General features: G+C 71.0%; 3 protein-coding genes across 3 annotated transcripts; all 3 read right to left on the bottom strand.

The window, feature by feature from the left end:
• Window positions 1–368: 368 nt before the first annotated feature.
• QARS1 (glutaminyl-tRNA synthetase 1) lies at window positions 369–6,774 on the bottom strand. The gene is made up of 24 exons (XM_075514101.1): window positions 6,589–6,774; window positions 6,199–6,346; window positions 6,008–6,117; window positions 5,800–5,875; window positions 5,413–5,477; window positions 5,131–5,184; window positions 4,882–4,939; window positions 4,691–4,762; window positions 4,436–4,521; window positions 4,116–4,202; window positions 3,893–3,992; window positions 3,691–3,769; window positions 3,458–3,566; window positions 3,245–3,375; window positions 3,024–3,116; window positions 2,714–2,851; window positions 2,553–2,640; window positions 2,331–2,474; window positions 2,155–2,259; window positions 1,676–1,768; window positions 1,261–1,388; window positions 969–1,035; window positions 652–777; window positions 369–563 (listed from the first exon to the last, which is right to left on the bottom strand). Exons 1-24 carry the CDS (start codon window positions 6,733–6,735, stop codon window positions 513–515), a joined length of 2,355 nt encoding a protein of 784 aa, XP_075370216.1. The 5' UTR covers window positions 6,736–6,774; the 3' UTR covers window positions 369–512.
• Window positions 6,775–7,673: 899 nt separating this feature from the next.
• LOC142415626 (epidermal differentiation-specific protein-like) lies at window positions 7,674–9,010 on the bottom strand. The gene has a single exon (XM_075514178.1). The coding sequence runs from the start codon at window positions 8,914–8,916 to the stop codon at window positions 7,858–7,860; it is 1,059 nt and encodes a 352-aa protein (XP_075370293.1). The 5' UTR covers window positions 8,917–9,010; the 3' UTR covers window positions 7,674–7,857.
• Window positions 9,011–10,445: 1,435 nt separating this feature from the next.
• On the bottom strand, window positions 10,446–16,591 carry SLC6A8 (solute carrier family 6 member 8). The gene is made up of 14 exons (XM_075514427.1): window positions 16,265–16,591; window positions 15,770–15,988; window positions 15,227–15,358; window positions 14,240–14,513; window positions 14,028–14,160; window positions 13,648–13,782; window positions 13,453–13,556; window positions 13,245–13,369; window positions 13,046–13,158; window positions 12,829–12,966; window positions 12,344–12,446; window positions 12,159–12,259; window positions 11,763–11,933; window positions 10,446–10,959 (listed from the first exon to the last, which is right to left on the bottom strand). Exons 1-14 carry the CDS (start codon window positions 16,362–16,364, stop codon window positions 10,828–10,830), a joined length of 1,980 nt encoding a protein of 659 aa, XP_075370542.1. The 5' UTR covers window positions 16,365–16,591; the 3' UTR covers window positions 10,446–10,827.
• Between the last annotated feature and the right edge of the window lie 650 nt (window positions 16,592–17,241).

The following is a 17,241-nucleotide window of genomic DNA, read 5'->3' on the forward strand; positions in this document are numbered from 1 at the left end:
CCCCGTGACCCCCAGGCCGGGGCCGGGCAGGGGCCACCCCACTCGAGTCCACCTTAAGGGGGGACGGCGCTCGGGCGGTGTTTGTACACAGCGCGCACACCCTCCTGCCTGCCTGCACCCTGCCTGCACCCTGCCTGCACCCGCCGCTGCCCGGGGCAGGCCCTGGGGACCCTCCCCTATCCCCCCCCATCCCCGACACCCTCAACCCCAGCCCAGCCTCACAGTCCCGGGTGGGGGGAGCTGCAGCTCCCCCAGGGGCACCAGCCCTGCACGGGGGGCAGGAGCAGACCCCGAGCCCCAGGGGACAGGGGAGACCTCCCCACCCCGGCACCCCCAGGCTGAGCGGGGGGACAGGAGACAGCGACAGCTCCGTTTGGGATGCGGGGATGCTCCGTTTATTGAGGCGATGCTGTGGGGTGCCCCGGGGGGCTGCGCCAAGGCACGGCGACACTGGGGGTGCGCAGGGACCCCCGGGGAAGGAGCACCACGGCGGGGCGGCAGTGGCGGATCCCTCAGGCCTTGCCGGGGTCCTCCTTCAGCGTCACCGTCCGGTTGAACACCATCTGGGGGGAGAAGGCAGAGGGTCAGTGCTGAGCCCCACGGCCCCACAGCGGGCAGGGAGAGCCCCACGGCCCCCTCCCCAGGGCTCACCTTCCCCTCCTCGCTGTCAGGATCCACAGAGAAGTAGCCCAGCCGCTCAAACTGGAACTTGTCGAAGGGTCGGGCGGAGAGGACGGAGCTGTCGACCAGGGCGTTGCGGACCACGCGTAGGGAGTCCTGGCAGGGGGAGGCACTTCAGCCAGCACCCCCGGCCCCTCTGCCTCCTCCACAGCCCTGCTCCACCCAGCCCCTCTCCCCCTCCGGGACATGAACTTAGTGGGTGTCACCCAAGTGACACCCTTGGGTGTGGGTGCAGGAGGTCCCCGGCAACCCCTGGGCCTGTAACCCCAGCTCCTGCTGCTACTCACAGGATTGAGGTCGCTCAGAAAGCCACCAGGCACCTCCGACGGGTCCTCGGGATTTTTGTGCAAAAACCTGCCATGAGACAGAGTCTCACCCCAAAGCTGCCAGGCGAGGGGACGTGGTACCCCATGGCAGCTGTGGGGCAGCAGCTCACGGGACCCCACAGCAGCATCTTCCCCACCAAGGAGCCGGGCAGAGCCGGGCAGACCCCAGCAGAGCCTGCTGGTGCACGGCCATGCTGCCGCTCCAGCACCGCTCAGCTTGCAGCCACGCTTCTGCGGGCGGCCGGGTACTCACAGCCGCTCGTAGAGCCGCACTTCACACGCCAGCGGCTCCGACACCCAGTGGATGAAGGCTTTGGGCTTCTCCGCCATGTCCGACTTGGTGCAGGTCACCTCCAGCTCGATCACGTGCCCGCTGGCGTCCTGGGGGAGAGGAGACGAGCTGAGCCATCAGGCAGCAGTCAGGCAGCAGCCCCATCCCACAGGGCAGCCCGGGGGCCGAACTGCCAGCCCCCCAACTCAGGGCCACCTTGCTCCCCGCTGCGCGAGGCACAGGGCTGGCAGGGAGCTGCCAACGCAGGCCCCCTGCACCCACTGCACCCACAGCACCCGGCCCGAGATGACCATCGCTGCCCTTCCCTGGTGGGGCATGGCCACGTCCTGACATCCCACAGCCCAACCTCATGTCACCGGTGCCCAGAGCCACCCACCTTGATGACGTTCTGGACGGCGATGACATAGCCAGTGTGGCGCAGCCCCACCGGCTGCCCGGGGGCCAGGCGCTTGTAGCCCTTGTCCACCTCCTGCGAGAGAGTTCCTGGCTGCACGAGGGGTCCCAGCACGGGCAGCAGGTCCCCCCTCCAGCATGTCTCCCTGTCCCCACGACTGCGTCCCCCCACCCACTCCTGCCGTCCCAGGGATCGGCGCACCCAGGGCTCTTTGAACTCCCACGTTGCTGCGGGACGTTCCCCGGCGCAGAGGCCAGGTGTGGGCACCATCGGGTGGACATGTCCCGGCCAGGCTGAAGGCAGCGGGCATTTCCCCAGTGCCCGTCAGAGCTGCTGGCACATTTGGGAGCCGTGGTTGGGTGCCTGACACCCGCCTGCGCCCCATGCAGCACCAGTGCCGCTCCCAGTGCTGCCAGGCCCCCGCTGCCCGAGGGCAGCATGGCCCGGTGGGCCCGGCTCACCTCCCTGAAGTCCGTCTCCTCGATGTAGACGGTGGGCTGGAAGGACACTTTGTGGAAACCCCGGCTCTCATCGGCTGGAAAGTTGGGCACAAGGACCTCTAGTGCCTGGGGAGAAGGAGGGGATGAACGCTGACTCTGGGGACCCCCACTCCCACCCCAGCCCGCAGCAGTCTCACCTTCAGGGCAGGGAAGTTGGTGATGGTGACCTTGAGGGGCTCCAGGACGGCCATGGCACGGGGGGCCTGCTCGTTCAGCACCTCCCGCGCACACGCCTCCAGCAGATGCGGCTCCATCGTCGCCTGGGCCACCGTCACACCGACCTGCGGGACAACCTGCTGTCACCACGCTGGCGGGGGATGCATCCACCTGCCCCATCCCATCCTGTCCCCGGCACCTACTCGGGCACAGAAGTTGTTGATGGCTTCAGGGGGGAAGCCTCGCCGGCGCAGGGCTGTCAGCGTGAAGAGCCGTGGGTCATCCCAGTCCCTGAGAAAACACCGCTGTGACAGCCAAGCATGCCCTGGGCAAGACCCACCCTGGCTGCTGGCCCCACTCCTACCTCACGGCGCCCGTCTCCACCAGCCGGATGATCTTCCTCTTGGAGACGACGGTGTAGAGCAGGTTCAGGCGCCCGTACTCCCACTGCACAGGGCAGTAGACATCCAGCGCGTTGCACAGCCAGAAGTAGGAGGAGCGCCTGCAAGGGAGGCACAGGCACAGCCCGGCTCAGCCTCACGCCTGCCCGCAGCCCCACGGACACGCTGTCCCCCAGCACTTTGGCAGCCGCCGGGACGTGACCAGCTCCTCTCCCACAGAGCTGCCCTGCCAGGTCTGGCTCAGCCCTGGGCCGTGCCGTGCACGGCGCTCACCTGGCCTGGAACTCTTTGGTGCAGAGGGAGTGCGTGATGTGCTCGATGGAGTCGCAGAGGCAGTGCGTGTAGTCATACGTGGGGTAGATGCACCTGCAAGGCAGACGCAGTCAACCCCGGGGGCAGAGCCCGGTGCTGCTCCCCTCCCGACACCTCCCCACTCCCAGGAGATGCAGACCCACCCCTGCCACGCGTGCCAGGACACTGCACGCTCTCCCTACCACTTGTCCCCGGTGCGGTGGTGCGGAGTGAACTTGACGCGGTAGGCGACGGGGTCCATCTTCCCGTCCTCCATCACCAGCTTCATCCGCAGTGTGGCCTCCCCCTCCCCAAACTTGCCCTTTCTCATGTCCTGCGGAGCGGGGGGAAGCTGTTGGCTGAGCCACAGACCCAAACCCCACGGGCACGCAGCGCCTACCCCCAGCCAGGACTACCTCGAAGAGCAGGAGCGATTCCTCCACGGGCCGGTCCCGCCACGGCGAGGGCGGTGGGTTGTGGCCCTTGATCTCCTCAACCTTCTGATGGCAGACATATGCCTGGCCCCTACGGAGGAGAAACATCGTCACCAGATGCCAGCGGCCCATCCCCTGGGCGAGGGGGAGCCCCGGCCCGCAGCACAGGACATCCGCACCGCCCCGGCGCATCCATACCGTCCCGGCACGCTCACCTGCGGATGAGCTCCAGGGCCCAGGTGTAGAGCTGGTCAAAGTAATCGGAAGCGTGGGTCACTGCATAGGGCTGGTAGCCTGTGGGGACGGGGCAAACAGAGCAGGTTGGATGCACCCCCAAGGCCCAGCGGCAGGACCTGCATGCAGGGATGTCCCCAGCAGCGCCTGGCCTGATCCTGCCCTCCCCAGCCCGAGCCATACCCAGCCACTCCACCATCTCCCGGATGGCCGTGAAGTACTTCTCCTCCTCCTTCTCAGGGTTGGTGTCGTCGTAGCGCAGGAAGCACACGCCACCGTTGGCCTGGGGATGGGGGGACACAGTGAGCAGCTGATCCCTAAGGGACCGCAGGGCCAGGCCAGCGGCCAAGCAGCAAGGGAAGGCAGGGGCCAGGGGGAGCTGCCAGCGGGGCTTGGTGCTTCTCACCTTGGCGTAGCCAAAGTTGAAGTTGATGGCCTTGGCGTGGCCGATGTGCAGGATCCCGTTGGGCTCAGGAGGGAACCGTGTCCGCACCTGCAGGGGGGAAAGGGGACACCTCTGTCCTTCAGCAGGAGACTCTCCCCCTCCCTGACAGTGGCGGCACTGACATGAGCCCCCAAGGACCCCACAGGGCCCCCCGTGCCACGTGGGTGCTGCCTCTGGCCGTGCCCCCGGTGAGCTGCGGGTGCTCCCAGCCACCCCACCCACCCGGCTGGAGCCAGTGCCGCCCTCGCAGGGAACCACTGGGCTGGGGGACGCGGTCTCACCTGCCCACCCGTGATTGCCAGGTGTTGCTTCAGCAGAGCCATGGTGTTGGGCGTCACCACGTAGCCCTCCGTCTTGTAGTTCTCTCCTGTAGGCAGAGGATGCTCAGGGCTGCAGCACTGCCCGAACTGAGCCAAGCCCAGCAGCCGGCAGGGAAGGACACGGGGCCAGGCTGGTCCCTCGCAGCACGGAGAGCTGGGACCGGGCACAGAGCCGGTAGAGCGGCCCCACTCATGGCAGTGGCTCCTCGCACTCACCCGGCTTGTGGAACTTGAGAGCTTCTCCCCGCAGCTGCTCTAGCAGCGACCGCGTCTCCATGCCCACCTCGCCTGCAGGGAGAGACGGGGCTGAGCAGGGGCCTGACCGCAGCTCCCGGGGCCCAGCTCGGAGGCAGGTCCCGGCCAGGAACCGAAGGGCTGGGGAAGCTGCCCGCAGGACAGTCTCTTACTGTTCTCCACCACAGCTGCCTTCTGCTTCTCCGCTGGGGCCGGCCGGGCCTTTGCAGCCTGCAGGGACCAGCACAGCACCCTGAGTGCCCGGCCCCGGCACGCACCTTCCCCTCCTGGCCCAGCCTGCTGCCCCCAGCGCTCCCTCAGACCCGTGCCCATGGTGGCGGCCGGGCCCAGAGCAGCTATTTGGGATCCTGCCTGGACACTCAGCAGGGAAATACCATCCCAGTTCCCAGCCTCCTCCTCACCTTTGGCTTCTTTTCCAGGTCAGCTTCTGTTTTTGGCCCCAACAAATGCAGCACCTGGAGAAGAGAGACACAGACAGGAATAGAAAAGGCTCCCGGTGCCCCAAGGCCTGGAGGTGGCCTTATCCAGCTGTCACCCCCCTCACCCAGCCTGCACCTACCTGGGACAGGCTGTCCCCAGCGCCAGGCCCTCCCACGGGACAGGCCAGCAGGTCCCACATCGGGCACGGCACCGACAGGGGACACCAGCCCAAGCAGCGCCTGACCCGCCACCCTCGCACCCACCTGCAGGTCCACCTCGTTCTTGATGGTCTTCCCGTCCGCCCACCGCAGCCGGCTCCGTGCCTCCCCTGTGGACAGGGCACCCCGTGGGCGAGGGGCACGGCCCAGCCCGGGGGGCTTCAGCCAGGGCCGCTGATGCAGGGTGCCGCAGCCAGCGGCTGGAAGCAGCCCTTGCCCCAGGGCTGTCCCTGGCACAGGGCACCTCAGGCAGCTGCCACCCACAGCCCTGCCCGCGCAGGGGACGCGGCAGGACATCTCCCCCGCGTCGGGCGGGCTGCGGCACAGCGATGCGGCAGCTGGCACCGGGGCAGCTCACGGCAAAGGGCTGGCTCTCAGGATCCGGGGGAGCAGGAGCGCCAGGCAGGGGCTGCCCCCGTGCCCCACACTCACCCATCAGCAGCCCCATGTTGAAGTGGTAGCGCTCCGCCAGCAGCTCTGCTCGGTGCTCGCCGATCACGGCCTCCACCTGGGGAGCGGGACGGGGACGCAGGGCTGAGCGAGGCAGGCGGGGAGCACGACGCCGGGGGCTGCCAGCCCGTGCCGTCCAGCGTCCCCCACGCCGTCCCCGCGGGGCAGGCAGGGGCACAGCCCCACTCACCGCCTCCTCGATCTGCTCGGGGGTGACGCACACCCCCACGCCGCAGGCCCGCTCGAAGTCCGCCGCGTCCAGGGGCTCCAGGGGGTGGCTCCTCACGTACTCCAGGGCGGCTGGGGACAGAGCGGGGGTGAGGAGCGGGGCCCTCCCCTCCCCGCCGGGGCCGGGGGGGGGGTCCCGGGGCCGCACGGTACCGCTGAGCTGCAGGTCGGTGAGGATCTCCCTGCGGGCGATGTAGCCGACGAGGAAGCCGAGGTGCTTCGGGTCCCTGAGGCGGGCGGCCGCATTGTACAGCAGCGTCCCGGTGGCTTTGTCTAGGGCCGGGCCCAGCGCGCTCCGAGCCTGTCGCCGCCCCGGGGAAGCGTCAGGGCCGGCCCGGGGCTGAGCCCCGGCGAACCGGCGGCCCCGGGGCGGAACGGGGGAGGGGGGAGTGCCGAGTGTCAAGGGCCGAGGCCGCTCGGTGGGGCCGGGAGGAGGCGGGGCCGGGAGGGGATGCCGGGGAGGGGGCGGGGTCCCAGGGGGTGACTCCGCCGCACCGGGGACCGGGGGACCGGGAGCGGGGTGAGGGCCCGCGGCGGGCGCACCTGCAGCACGGCCCGGCGGAGCAGCGCGCTGAGCGCCCCGTTGCGCAGCGTCTCGCGCGCTTTGGCCTCGCTGAGGCCGATGCCGGTGAAGAGTCCCAGCGCCTCTTCCGCCTCCTCCGCCGCCATGACCCCCGCCGCCGCCGCCATGCTGCCGCCGCCGCCACCGCCCGCCCGGGGGGCGGGGCCACGCCCAGCCAATCGGAGCGGGGAGGGAGTGTCACCGGCACAGGCCGAGCCAATCGACAGTGAGAGAGGCCCGCCTCGGCCAATGGAATGGGGGAGCTCGGCGCCGGCTCCGCGAATAGGAGCGCAGCGGGCGGGGCCAAGACTGCGGCCGGTTGCATCATTTAAAGAGACCGGCGGCGGCGGGAGCCACGTGGGGGGCGTGGCTGGAGGCGGGCCCGGGGGCGGGCCCGTCCCGCGTGCCAGGCCCCGCCCCTCCGGGCGCCCACCGCCCCGCGGCCCTTTGTCCTCGCCCGGCCGCCGTAGCCCGCTCCGGCCGGTGCCCGTACCCCGCCGTGAGTCCGGTGGCTCCCGCAGCCCGGCGGCGGTCTCGCCCCGCCCGTGTCCCCGCCTCCCCCGGCGGCCCCGAGGACGGGCCCTGCGACGGGCCCGTGGGGACAAACTGCTGCTGCTTTTGGGGGGCGGGCGGGGCGGGGCGCGGTGCCCCAGCCCGCTGCGTGCGGGGCCAGGCCGGCCCGCTGTGCCCCCGGCTGCACCCACCCAGCGCCCCCGGCTCCCTCAGCCCGGTGTCCCCCCAGTTTCCCCAGTCTGGTGTGTGCAGGACCAGGCCAGCCCCGTGTCCCCTGGCTCCCCCAGTCCTGGGTCCCCCCAGCTGCCCCAACCGTTGTCCCCCCCAGCCCAGTGTCCCCTGGATCCCCCAGCCCAGTGTCCCCCCAGCAGCCCAGTGTCCCCCCCCGGCTGCCCCACCCGGTGTCCCCCCCCAGCCCGATGTCCCCTGGCTCCCCCAGTCCCGTGTCCCCCCAGCTGCCCCAGCCTCGTGTCCCCCCCAGCCCGGCGTCCCCCCCAGACCAGTGTCCCCCCCAGCCCGCTTCCACCCCTGCCCCAGCAGCAGCAGACCCGAGCCGTTGGGGAAGGGGGTTTATTGGCAGCCCCCGGCAGGAGAAGGCACCCTCAGGTCCCGCCAGCCAAGAGCCGCCCGACGCGGCCAGGCAAGGTGTGTCCCGGCTCCTCCACGGGCAGGCCGGGCAGGCAGTGCGGGCGTCCCCGGGGGTCCCACACCAACAAGGGGACAGAGCCGGTGCCCGGCTATAGCTCCGTCTTGGTGCGGGGCACTGGCTCTGTCCCCTCAGTGGCTGCCTGCTGCCTGCCTGCAGCTGGCAGAGGCTTTAAGCTGTAGCGGGCACTGATGTTGGTACCCGAGACGCTGCGGTACTCGCCCATCTCCGTACGGACGGCTTCGTTCTGGGTGATGGTGAGCAGGACCGGGACGGAGAGCGTCACCTCCTTCCGCAAGATCTGGATGCTGAGCGCCGTGCGTGGGGGGATCTTAGCCGGCAGCTGCACCTCCACGCGTTCCCGGCGGGTGCTGGATTCGCTGCGCCCTTTCTGCACCGTGAAGATGTTGGAGGCTTCCACGATCAGCGTGAAGGAGAGCCCGGCTTTGAGGCTGGTGGCGTTGCTGAAGTGGAAGCTCTGCCAGAGCGTGGTGCCGTACTCCCGGCTGCTGCTGGCCGCCAGTGCCTGCTCCGACTCCGTCTCATTCACCCCCTCGATCTCATCCACCAGCACCTCCCGCTCCGCCTCCACCCGCTTCTGCTCCCAGAGGAGACGCGCCGAGACCAGGGGCCGCCCGGGCTGCAGTGGGCGCAGGTGGGACAACCGAGACTGGAAGTTCAGCTCGAGTTTGTAGTCGGCGAGACGCTCGCCGGGCCATGCCAGGCAGTGCCAACCGCCCCGGCCGGGGTTCTGGTAGAGCAGCCAGACACCTCGCTGCACCACATGGGAGGCCACCCGGTCGTTGAAGTACCCGTACGCCAAGTTGGTTTCCTCCATCACCACCTTGCAGGCACCTTGGAAGTTGGGGCGCTCGTAGAGGGTGATCTGGGGGTTCCCCAGGTCATGGTGCACGAGGCGCAGCGCCGAGAAGCTGTTGGGCCGCTCCACGGAGGGGTACTCGCCCTCTTCGAAGGCGTGCGGCTCCCCCTCGTACTTGGGGTCCGTGTAGGCGATCCAGGGCTGCCCCACCACCTTCAGAGAGGCGATGCAGTCCCCAAAATCCAGCTCGTGCAGGTCAGGCACATCGCAGGTGAACTCCCGGCTCAGCCCCTCAAAGTTGGCATGCTCGTACACCGTGATCCGGTTCATGGTGCCGCAGGCGCCCACCCCTGCGAGGGCACAGCACGCGTCAAGTCCCCTCGTGTCGGGTCGCGTGGGTGCTACGGGAGACCCGTGGGGAAAGCCTGGCATCCCCTTTCCTCCCCTTTGCCCCCCTCCGCCCGGTCCCCGCGCTCTCACCGTCCGTGCCGGCACTGCCCTCACGCCAGCCCGCGGCCGTGCCTTTTACGATGGGGTGGCGGAGCCGGGGCATGCTGCGGCACGAAGCGAAGGCGATGACAGCGCTCGCCCCCACGCCCAACCCCAGCCCCTCTCCGGCGGTGGGGAGCCAGCCAGGCCCCGCACGGCCTCGCAGCAGCCGGGACACCGGGATGCCAGCCCACCTCACGGACCAGCCCTGCCGGAAAGTCCTGCCGCGCCCTGGGCACACAGTGCTCCAGCGCTAACGAGTCACCGCCAATTATCACTGATGCTTCCGCCCTGCCCGCGCTAATTACAGTGTGTGTTGCCGGTGGGGCAGGAACTGCCAGCTCACCCCGGCAAGGTGAGAGGGTATCGTGGTGGGGCGAGCTGGCGCCCCGAGACAAGCCCCTCCGGCACCCCGGTGCCCCCAGGCGCAGGACACGGCCCCCCCGGCACGGCACCACTGCCGCAGCCCCGCGCCCGAGGATGGTGTCGCGAATGGGTGACCGGGGCAGGTGGTGGCACTTCTCCCCGCCTTGTCCCTCCACGGGCAGGACGGCCACGGACCACCCAGGGTGGCCACAGCGCTGCTGGAGGGTGACGGGTGCCAGCGCTGGGCACGGCGGGACACCGATACCCAGCCAGGGCACGGGAACGGCTGGCAGCCACCCTGAGCACAGCGTGCCGGGGGCTTCCTCGGGGCACCGTGCGGGTCCCCGTGGCACAGATCGGAGCTGGCCCCCCTGGGAGCTGCCGGTGCCGGGCACAGGGCACGTGCACCCCCGGCTGGCACCCCTGGGGCTGGGCTCGGGCAGCTCGAGGGGCCTGGGGCAGGTCGAGCCTCTGGCTTCTCCCGGCCGCGTGTCTGGGCGCAGGGGCTGCCTCATCCCCTCGTCGTCCCCCCCAACAGCCCCCCGCCCACCTGGGGCTGTCCCCGGGGCACGGCGCAGGGAGCGGGGAACCACAGAGCCGACACGAGCAGCTCCTGGTGGGGTACAGCTGGTCCCGACCCACCCCCCGCAGCCCCCCGCTTTGGGCTGGTGACAGCCAGGACCCCCAGTGCCTCTGGGCTGGAACCCGCCCCTTTGCGGGGCCGGGGAGCGGGGCCCCGGCTGCGCGGGGTGGCCCAGTCCCCCAGGGGAACCCGGGGCCGGCGCAGCCTGCGGGCACCCGCATGCTGCCATGGAGGGGGATGGAGACCCTGCTGCTCCCGCAGCTCCCCCCGAGCCACCCCAAGAGAGGAACCCAGGTGTCCTGGCACCCCTGCGCCCTGACCCCCCTAACCCCTGTCCCCTGCAGGCAGGTGCCACCCTACATCTCGGCCCCCCAGCTGCCCACTGCCCGTGCCCCCCTTCCCCTGCCCGCGGTGCCGGGGCTGCCAGGGTCTCCCAGTTTATTGCCAGATGTCGGGGCGGTCGGGGTTACACCAGACAAACGCTACAGGAAGCGGTTAGTGAGCGGGGGGCGTGGGGGCCGCGGGCAGGGGCCAGGGAAGGGCTGTCCCGCTCGCTCCCCCGGCCCGCAGCCTCCCCGCCGGCCCCCCGGGCTGCCGCGCTCCCCCGCGCCGGGGACCCCTCCCGCTCCCCGCGGCCGCCCCGGCCCCGCGGCCCCCAGCGACCCCCGCCTTGCAAGTCATGCACCCCCCCTGCGGCGAGGCCGGCGGGCCGGGGCGGCACAGGGGGCACAGGGCGGCGTGGGTGGGAGGCGGTGCTGGCATTATTGCTATGGCGGGCGGGAGCAGCGCGACCCTCCCCACGCTCAGATCACAGTCTCGAAGAGCATCGCCTTCTCCTTGGGGGGCTCCGGCGCCAGCAGCTTGGCTTCTGCCTCGGGCGTCAGGTACTCCAGGTGGTGGTGGCCCCAGATCGGAGTGGTCAGGAGCTGCCAGCGCTGCGGGGACGCCGTGTCAGCACCCAGGGACGGCAGCATCGGGGACTGCCTGGACCCCGCTCGGCGCATCCCCCTGGTGCATGGGGATGGGGTGGGGACGGGACCAAGGTGGGGACAGGGGTGCGATTTGGATGGGGACGGAGGTGAGACTGGGACGGGGACGGGACTGAAATGGGATTGAGAGAGGGAGAGGGATAGCACGGGGTCAGGGATGAGGTGGGGCGGGGACGGGACTGAGACGGTGACGGGATTAAGACAGTGATGTCAGCAAAGATGGGATTTGGGTGAGGCTGGGAGTGAGACAGCGATGGGGACAGGGACGGGATTCAGATGGGAGTGAGGCAATGGGGACAGGAATGGGACTTGGATGGGGATGGGGGTGAGACTAGGGTGGCGAAGGGATTGAAACGGGATTGAGAGAGGGACAGGGATTGCATGGGGACAGGGACGAGATGGGGACGGGACTGAGACAGTGACGGGGATGGGGACAGGATTTGGCTGGGAGTGAGAGTAATAGGGACGGGACAGGGACAGGATTTGGATGGGGATGGGACTGAGACAGCGATGTGGGCAAGGACGGGATTCAGGTGAGGTTGGGAGTGAGACAGGGGTGGGATTTGGATGGGAACGAGACAGTGACGGGGACAGGGATGGGATTTGGCTGGGGATGGGACCGAGGCGGCAATGCGGACAGCGCTGGGATTTGAATGGGGGTGGGACGGGACTGGGATGGGGACAGGGACAAGGATGGCCGAGATGGGTTGGGGACGGAGGCAGGAGGGCCCCCGCCGCGCCGCCCTCACCTCGCGCAGGGAGCCTTTGCAGCGCAGGAGCTTGTAGAGGACGGTGCAGGGGATGCAGAGCATGGAGGAGAGGGCCAGGACCCAGCCGATGGCGTCCCCCCACCACGGGTACACGTACGTCTTGTTGTAGGTCAGCGGCTTGTAGTTCACCACGTGGAACACGAAGATGCCCTGGGGGGAGAGAGGGGGGGTGAGGTCCCGCGGGGGCAGGGGGCTGGCAGCCCCAGACCCCCCCACGCGTGTCACCCCATAGCCCCGACACGCGTGTCACCCCGTGGCCCCGACACGCGTGTCACCCCGTGGCTGCCGTGCCCAAAGCAGCCGCCTGGGGGAGCCCGGTGCCCGTGGCACGGACGCACACGCGAGCACACGGAGCACACGCGTGGCCCCGCTCACCACGCAGACCAGCGGCGTCACCACGGCCCAGCACCACTTCATGAAGGGCAGGGGCCGGTAGCCGATCATGCGGGCCACGTCGTCCATGAAGCGGTCAGCGCCTGCAGGGAGAAGGGCGTCAGCCGGGCCCCGCGGGGCACCCACGTCCCCTCGTGTGCGTGTCCCCCGTGTCCCCCTGGCCTCACCGTAGACCCAGGCAATGACCACGCACTCCCAGAAAGCCTGCCACAGCAGCGTGATCCCGCTGGCCGAGTAGTTGTCAAAGAGCTGGAACACGTACATGCCGCCCTGCCGGGACAGCACCGCGCGTCACCGGGGCTGTGCCGGCTGCCCCGCGCTGGCACGGGTGCCTCCGCACCGGCGCGGGCACAGCCTTGCCAGCACCGGGGCCCCACGTGGCATGGACACCCTGCATGCCACGGGCACCCCGTGCTCCCACAGCACCCCCACAACAACAAGCACCCCCCGTGGCCATGGGCACCCCGGTGGCACGGGGACCTCCACGGCTACAGGCCCCCCCACGCCACGGGCACCCCCCGCTGCCGTGGGTGCAGCAGCCCCAGGGAGCTCCCACCGGACGCTGGGGCCCCGTGGGAGGCGACGTCCCGAGGGCAGGCGCGGGTGCCCGGCGTGGGGCCGGCCGGCCGGTATCCCTGCCCACGTCCCCCACCTGCGTGACCATGGAGAGGTCGATGAGGCAGCAGACGACGCAGCAGAGCGCAGCGGTGAGCTCGCGGCGCAGCGAGCCAGCCCCCGGCTGGGGGAACAGGTCCAGGATGCCCGTGATGAAACCCTCCACGCCGACAAACTGCGGCAGAGAGTGGGGCTCAGTGGGGACGTGCCACCCCGTCCCCTCCCCATCCCCGTCCCCCTGCCCACCGCTGCACCTGGCTGTCCAGCCCCAGCACGAGGAGCATGAAGAAGAAGAGCGTGGCCCAGAGCGGGGACAAGGGCATCAGCGTCACGGCTTTGGGGTAGGCGATGAAAGCCAGCCCGGGGCCTGCGGGAGAGCGGGGTCAGCGGTGCCACCCCAGAGGGGGACACAGGGGACGCGGTGCCAGTGGGCACCCGCCATCCGGCACTCACCGGACTCAGCCACCTTGGAGATGTCCACGCCTTGCTCGGAGGCCATGAAGCCCAGCACGGAGAAGACGACGAAGCCGGCGAAGAAGCTGGTGGAGCTGTTGATCACGGCCAGGATGTAGGCGTCCCTGTGGGCAGAGAGGGTCAGGGGGTGCCAGGGGGGCACAGGGGGACACACCGGGGGGACGCCCCGCAGCCGGCACAGCCCTACCTGTAGCAGTTGTTGTGGAAGCGGTTGTAACTGCCCAGCGCGGTCAGGGCGCCCAGCCCGATGGCGTAGGAGAAGAAGATCTGGGTGCCGGCATCGATCCAGACCTGGGGCACGAGAGAGGGTGTTGGGGGGCGAGGAGGGTGCCGGGGGGGTGCCCAGCACCCAGCCCTCTCCTGCCCTCCCTGCCGCCCTCACCTGCGCCTCGGCCAGCTTGGACCAGTCGGGTTTCAGGTAGTAGACGATGCCGCCCAGCGCCCCAGGCAGGGTCACGCCGTGGACCAGCAGCAGGATGAGGACCACGTAGGGGAAGAGTGCCGTGAAGTAGACGATCTGCAGAGGAGTGGGTGCTGGTGAGACCCCCCGGGCTGGGGCTCTCCATCGTGTGCCACAGGTGTCCCAGTGGGACCAGGGCTCGGGGATGTCCCCAGCGGCCGGTGGCACCTCCCAGACAGATGTTTTGCACCCCCGTGGGCTGCGGCACAGGATGGCAGGAGCCGGCAGCGCCGTGTGCCACAGTCCCATCCCCACGTGCCGGTGGCCCTGACACGTGTGTGTCCACCCCCCGCCAACATCACCTTCCCGGTTGACTTGACGCCCTTCCAGATGCAGAAGTAGACGACGACCCAGGTGGTGACCAAGCAGAGGATCATCTGCCAGTTCATCTCCCCCGGCTCGCTGAGGTCCCCCGAGAGCCGCAGCACCTTGTTCCTGCAGAGCGGGGCCGTGCTGAGCGCCTGCGCGACCCCCCCCTGGCCCTGGGCAAGACCCCCCCGGTCCCCACACTCACTCCCAAAACTCGATGACGGGCGAGCGCTTGCTGGCCAGGTCGGCGCAGCTGAGGTTGAAGGGTGCAGTGCCGGCGCTGGCGTTGGTGCTGCCATTGCGGCAGAGCTCGAGGTGGAAGAGCTCGGCGCACTGCTCAGTGTTCCAGGCGTGGCCGCAGGTGGCCCAGGGCAGGGTGTCCGTCAGCGAGTGCACCAGGTAGAAGAGCCCCCACACCAGGATCATGATGTAGTAGGAGTTGCAGAAGAAGACGATCACCATGGAGGCCAGGCCCAGACCTGCGGCATGGCGAGATCAGAGCCCGTGGGCACCCGTGGGCACCCGGCAGCCCGGCGGGGTGGGGGAGCCGGCAGCCTGGGGTGGGATGGGGGGTGCTGGCAGGACGTGGGGTGCTGGTGGGGACGCAGGGAGCCGGCAGCCCAGGGTAGGACAGGGGGCAGCCGGTGGGGATGCGGGGAGCTGGCTGCCCGGGGCAGGATGTGGGGAGCTGGCGGGGATGGGACAGGGGGAGCTGGCAGCCCCGGGGGACGCGGGGAGCTGGTGGGGACGTGGGGAGCTGATGGGGACGGGACAGGACAGGGCGAGCTGGCAGCTGCAGGCAGGACAGGGTGGGGACAGCCGGCAGCACGGCACAGGACAGGGGGGAGCCGGCAGGACACCGCCGAGGGGGGGATCCGGCAGCCCCCCCGGACACCAGCAGCGCCCGGGGAAGCCGGCAGCAGGCAGGGAACCGGCAGCGCGTAGGCAGGGAGCCACGGGGACAGGCGGGGCAGCGCAGGGTGCCACCGGGCAGGGGCGCAGGCAGCTGCCACCCTTGGCTGGGGTGCAGGGCAGCGGCGGGACGCGGGCAAGGTGCACGGGAGCAGGCAGGGTGTGGGCAGGGTGCTGCCAGCCCTGCGCAGGGCGCCGGGGGCCCCCGGGCAGGGTGCAAGGGGCCACGGGCAGGGCGCGGGCAGGGTGCAGGCAGGGTGCAGGCAGGGCGCGGCGTTACCCTTGAAGAGGGGGGCGATGTTCCAGGCGGCGATGCCCCCCTGCTTCATGAACTGCCCCAGGGCCACCTCCAGGAAGAAGACGGGGATGCCGCCCACGAAGACGATGAGCAGGTAGGGGATGAGGAAGACGCCTGGGCCCGGGGGGGGGGGGGGACGGGGACACGGGGCCGGTTCAGCCGCCGCTGTCGCCCCCCCCGGGCCCCCCCTTCCCTCCCCGGGCCGCCCGCCCGGGCACAGCGAATGGCGAAGGCGGCTCCGCGCCCTCCCCTCGCCGCGCCGCCGCCGATGTCGGTCAGGGTGGGCAAGTGGCGGGGGCTCCCCGTGGCCCCCCACCCCGGTGGGTGACACCGGACACCCGTGGGGTGGCCCACGAGCCCCGCGGACGGCTCTTCCCGCCGGGAAGGTGCAGGGTGGGCTGGCCCACGGCGGGGTGACACCCCCCCCCCTCCCCCCCGCACCACGGGGTGGGAAGCAGGGTGCTCCCGCGCGCCGTGGGGTGCCCCCCCACGCCGTGGGGCGCTCCCCTACTGCGTGGGGCTCACCTCCACCGTTCTTGTAGCACAGATAGGGGAAGCGCCAGACGTTGCCCAGCCCCACGGCGAAACCCACGCAGGACATGATGAAATCCATCTGCCGGGTCCACGTCTCCCGCTCGGGGGTGGCCGCTTTCGGGGGGCCGGGGGGTCCCACCAGCGGGGCCGTCACTGCCCGCTCCTCGCCCGCCGCGGGGGGCTCCGCGCCCTCCGCCTCCCCGCGGCTCTCTGCCGAGACGGGGGGCCCACGCTGCCGTCACGCACGCCCGTGGGGGCGCGGAGGGGGGGGGAGGCGCGGGGGGACCCCCGGTCCCCCCGCGCCCCCCCCCCCCCCCCGTGCGCCCCTTTCCGCGCGTGGGGGCGTGACGTCAGATGTCAGGCCGGTGCGTGACGTCACAATGCAGAGCGGTGACTCACCCCGCGGCGGCGGGAGGGGGCGCGCCGCGGTCGCGCGTGGCCGTGGCCCCCCCCCACCCTCATCCCTCCCCAGCGCTCCCCGCTTACCGGAGCCCGCGGGGACAGCAGCAGCGGCGGCGGCGGCGGCGTCGCGTCGCGGGGCGGCGGGCGGCTGCGGGGCGGCCGTGTCGGCGGGGACGGGGGGCATGTCGCGGGGGTCCGGGGAGCGGGGGCGGGTCGGGGGCGGCTCCGTGGCCGTGGGGAGGGGGGGGCTCAGAAGCAATCCACGAAGCACTTGAAGGTGAGTCGGAAGAACCTCATTGAGGGCGGCGGGGCGCGGCGGGGCGGGCCGGGCCGGGCGGGCGGCTCAGAGCCGGGCTGCGGGGCCGGCGCCGCGCGGCCGCTCCGGGGCTCTCTGCGCCGCGGCACCGGGCGGCGGCGGAGGCAGCGACCGGCCGCACCGCCCCCCGAGCCCCATTGGACGCGCCGCCCGCCCGCGGCTTGACGGGACTTGCAGTCCCGCCGCACCGGCACCGGGGCGAGGCGGGGGGGCAACGGGCAACGGGGCGTCACCGGGGGATACCGGTCACTGGGGTCACCGGGCGATAAGGCACGCCGCGGGACAGCGCGCTCCGGGCACTAGGGCACCGGGACTTGCAGTCTTGCCACACCGGCCGGCACCGGGACTCGCAGTCATGGCGCACCGGGACACACCGGGCACTAGGGCACCGGGACTTGCAGTCCCGCCACACTAGCACCGGGGCACACCAGGGGACACCAGGCACTAGGGCGGCAGGACCGCACCGGGGGACACAGGGCGACAGGGCACAGCTGGCAGCAGGGGACTCCAGGCACTGGGGCGCATCAGGGGACACCGGGTGTCCCCCCGCTGCCGTAGGGTGCACCCAGCAGCGGGGTGCACCACGAAACACCCGGCCCTGAGGGACATCAGGGGGTAGCGAGCACCAAGTCACACCAGGGGCACCCCGTGGGGACAGCGAGCTGCAGGGTGCAGAGTGCCAGGGGACCTGGGGGGGGGCACGGGGCTGCAAGGAGCACGGGGGGACACCGGGGGACACGGAGCT

Source organism: Mycteria americana, chromosome 11 (assembly GCF_035582795.1).
Source record: "Mycteria americana isolate JAX WOST 10 ecotype Jacksonville Zoo and Gardens chromosome 11, USCA_MyAme_1.0, whole genome shotgun sequence".
Lineage (NCBI taxonomy): Eukaryota > Metazoa > Chordata > Aves > Ciconiiformes > Ciconiidae > Mycteria > Mycteria americana.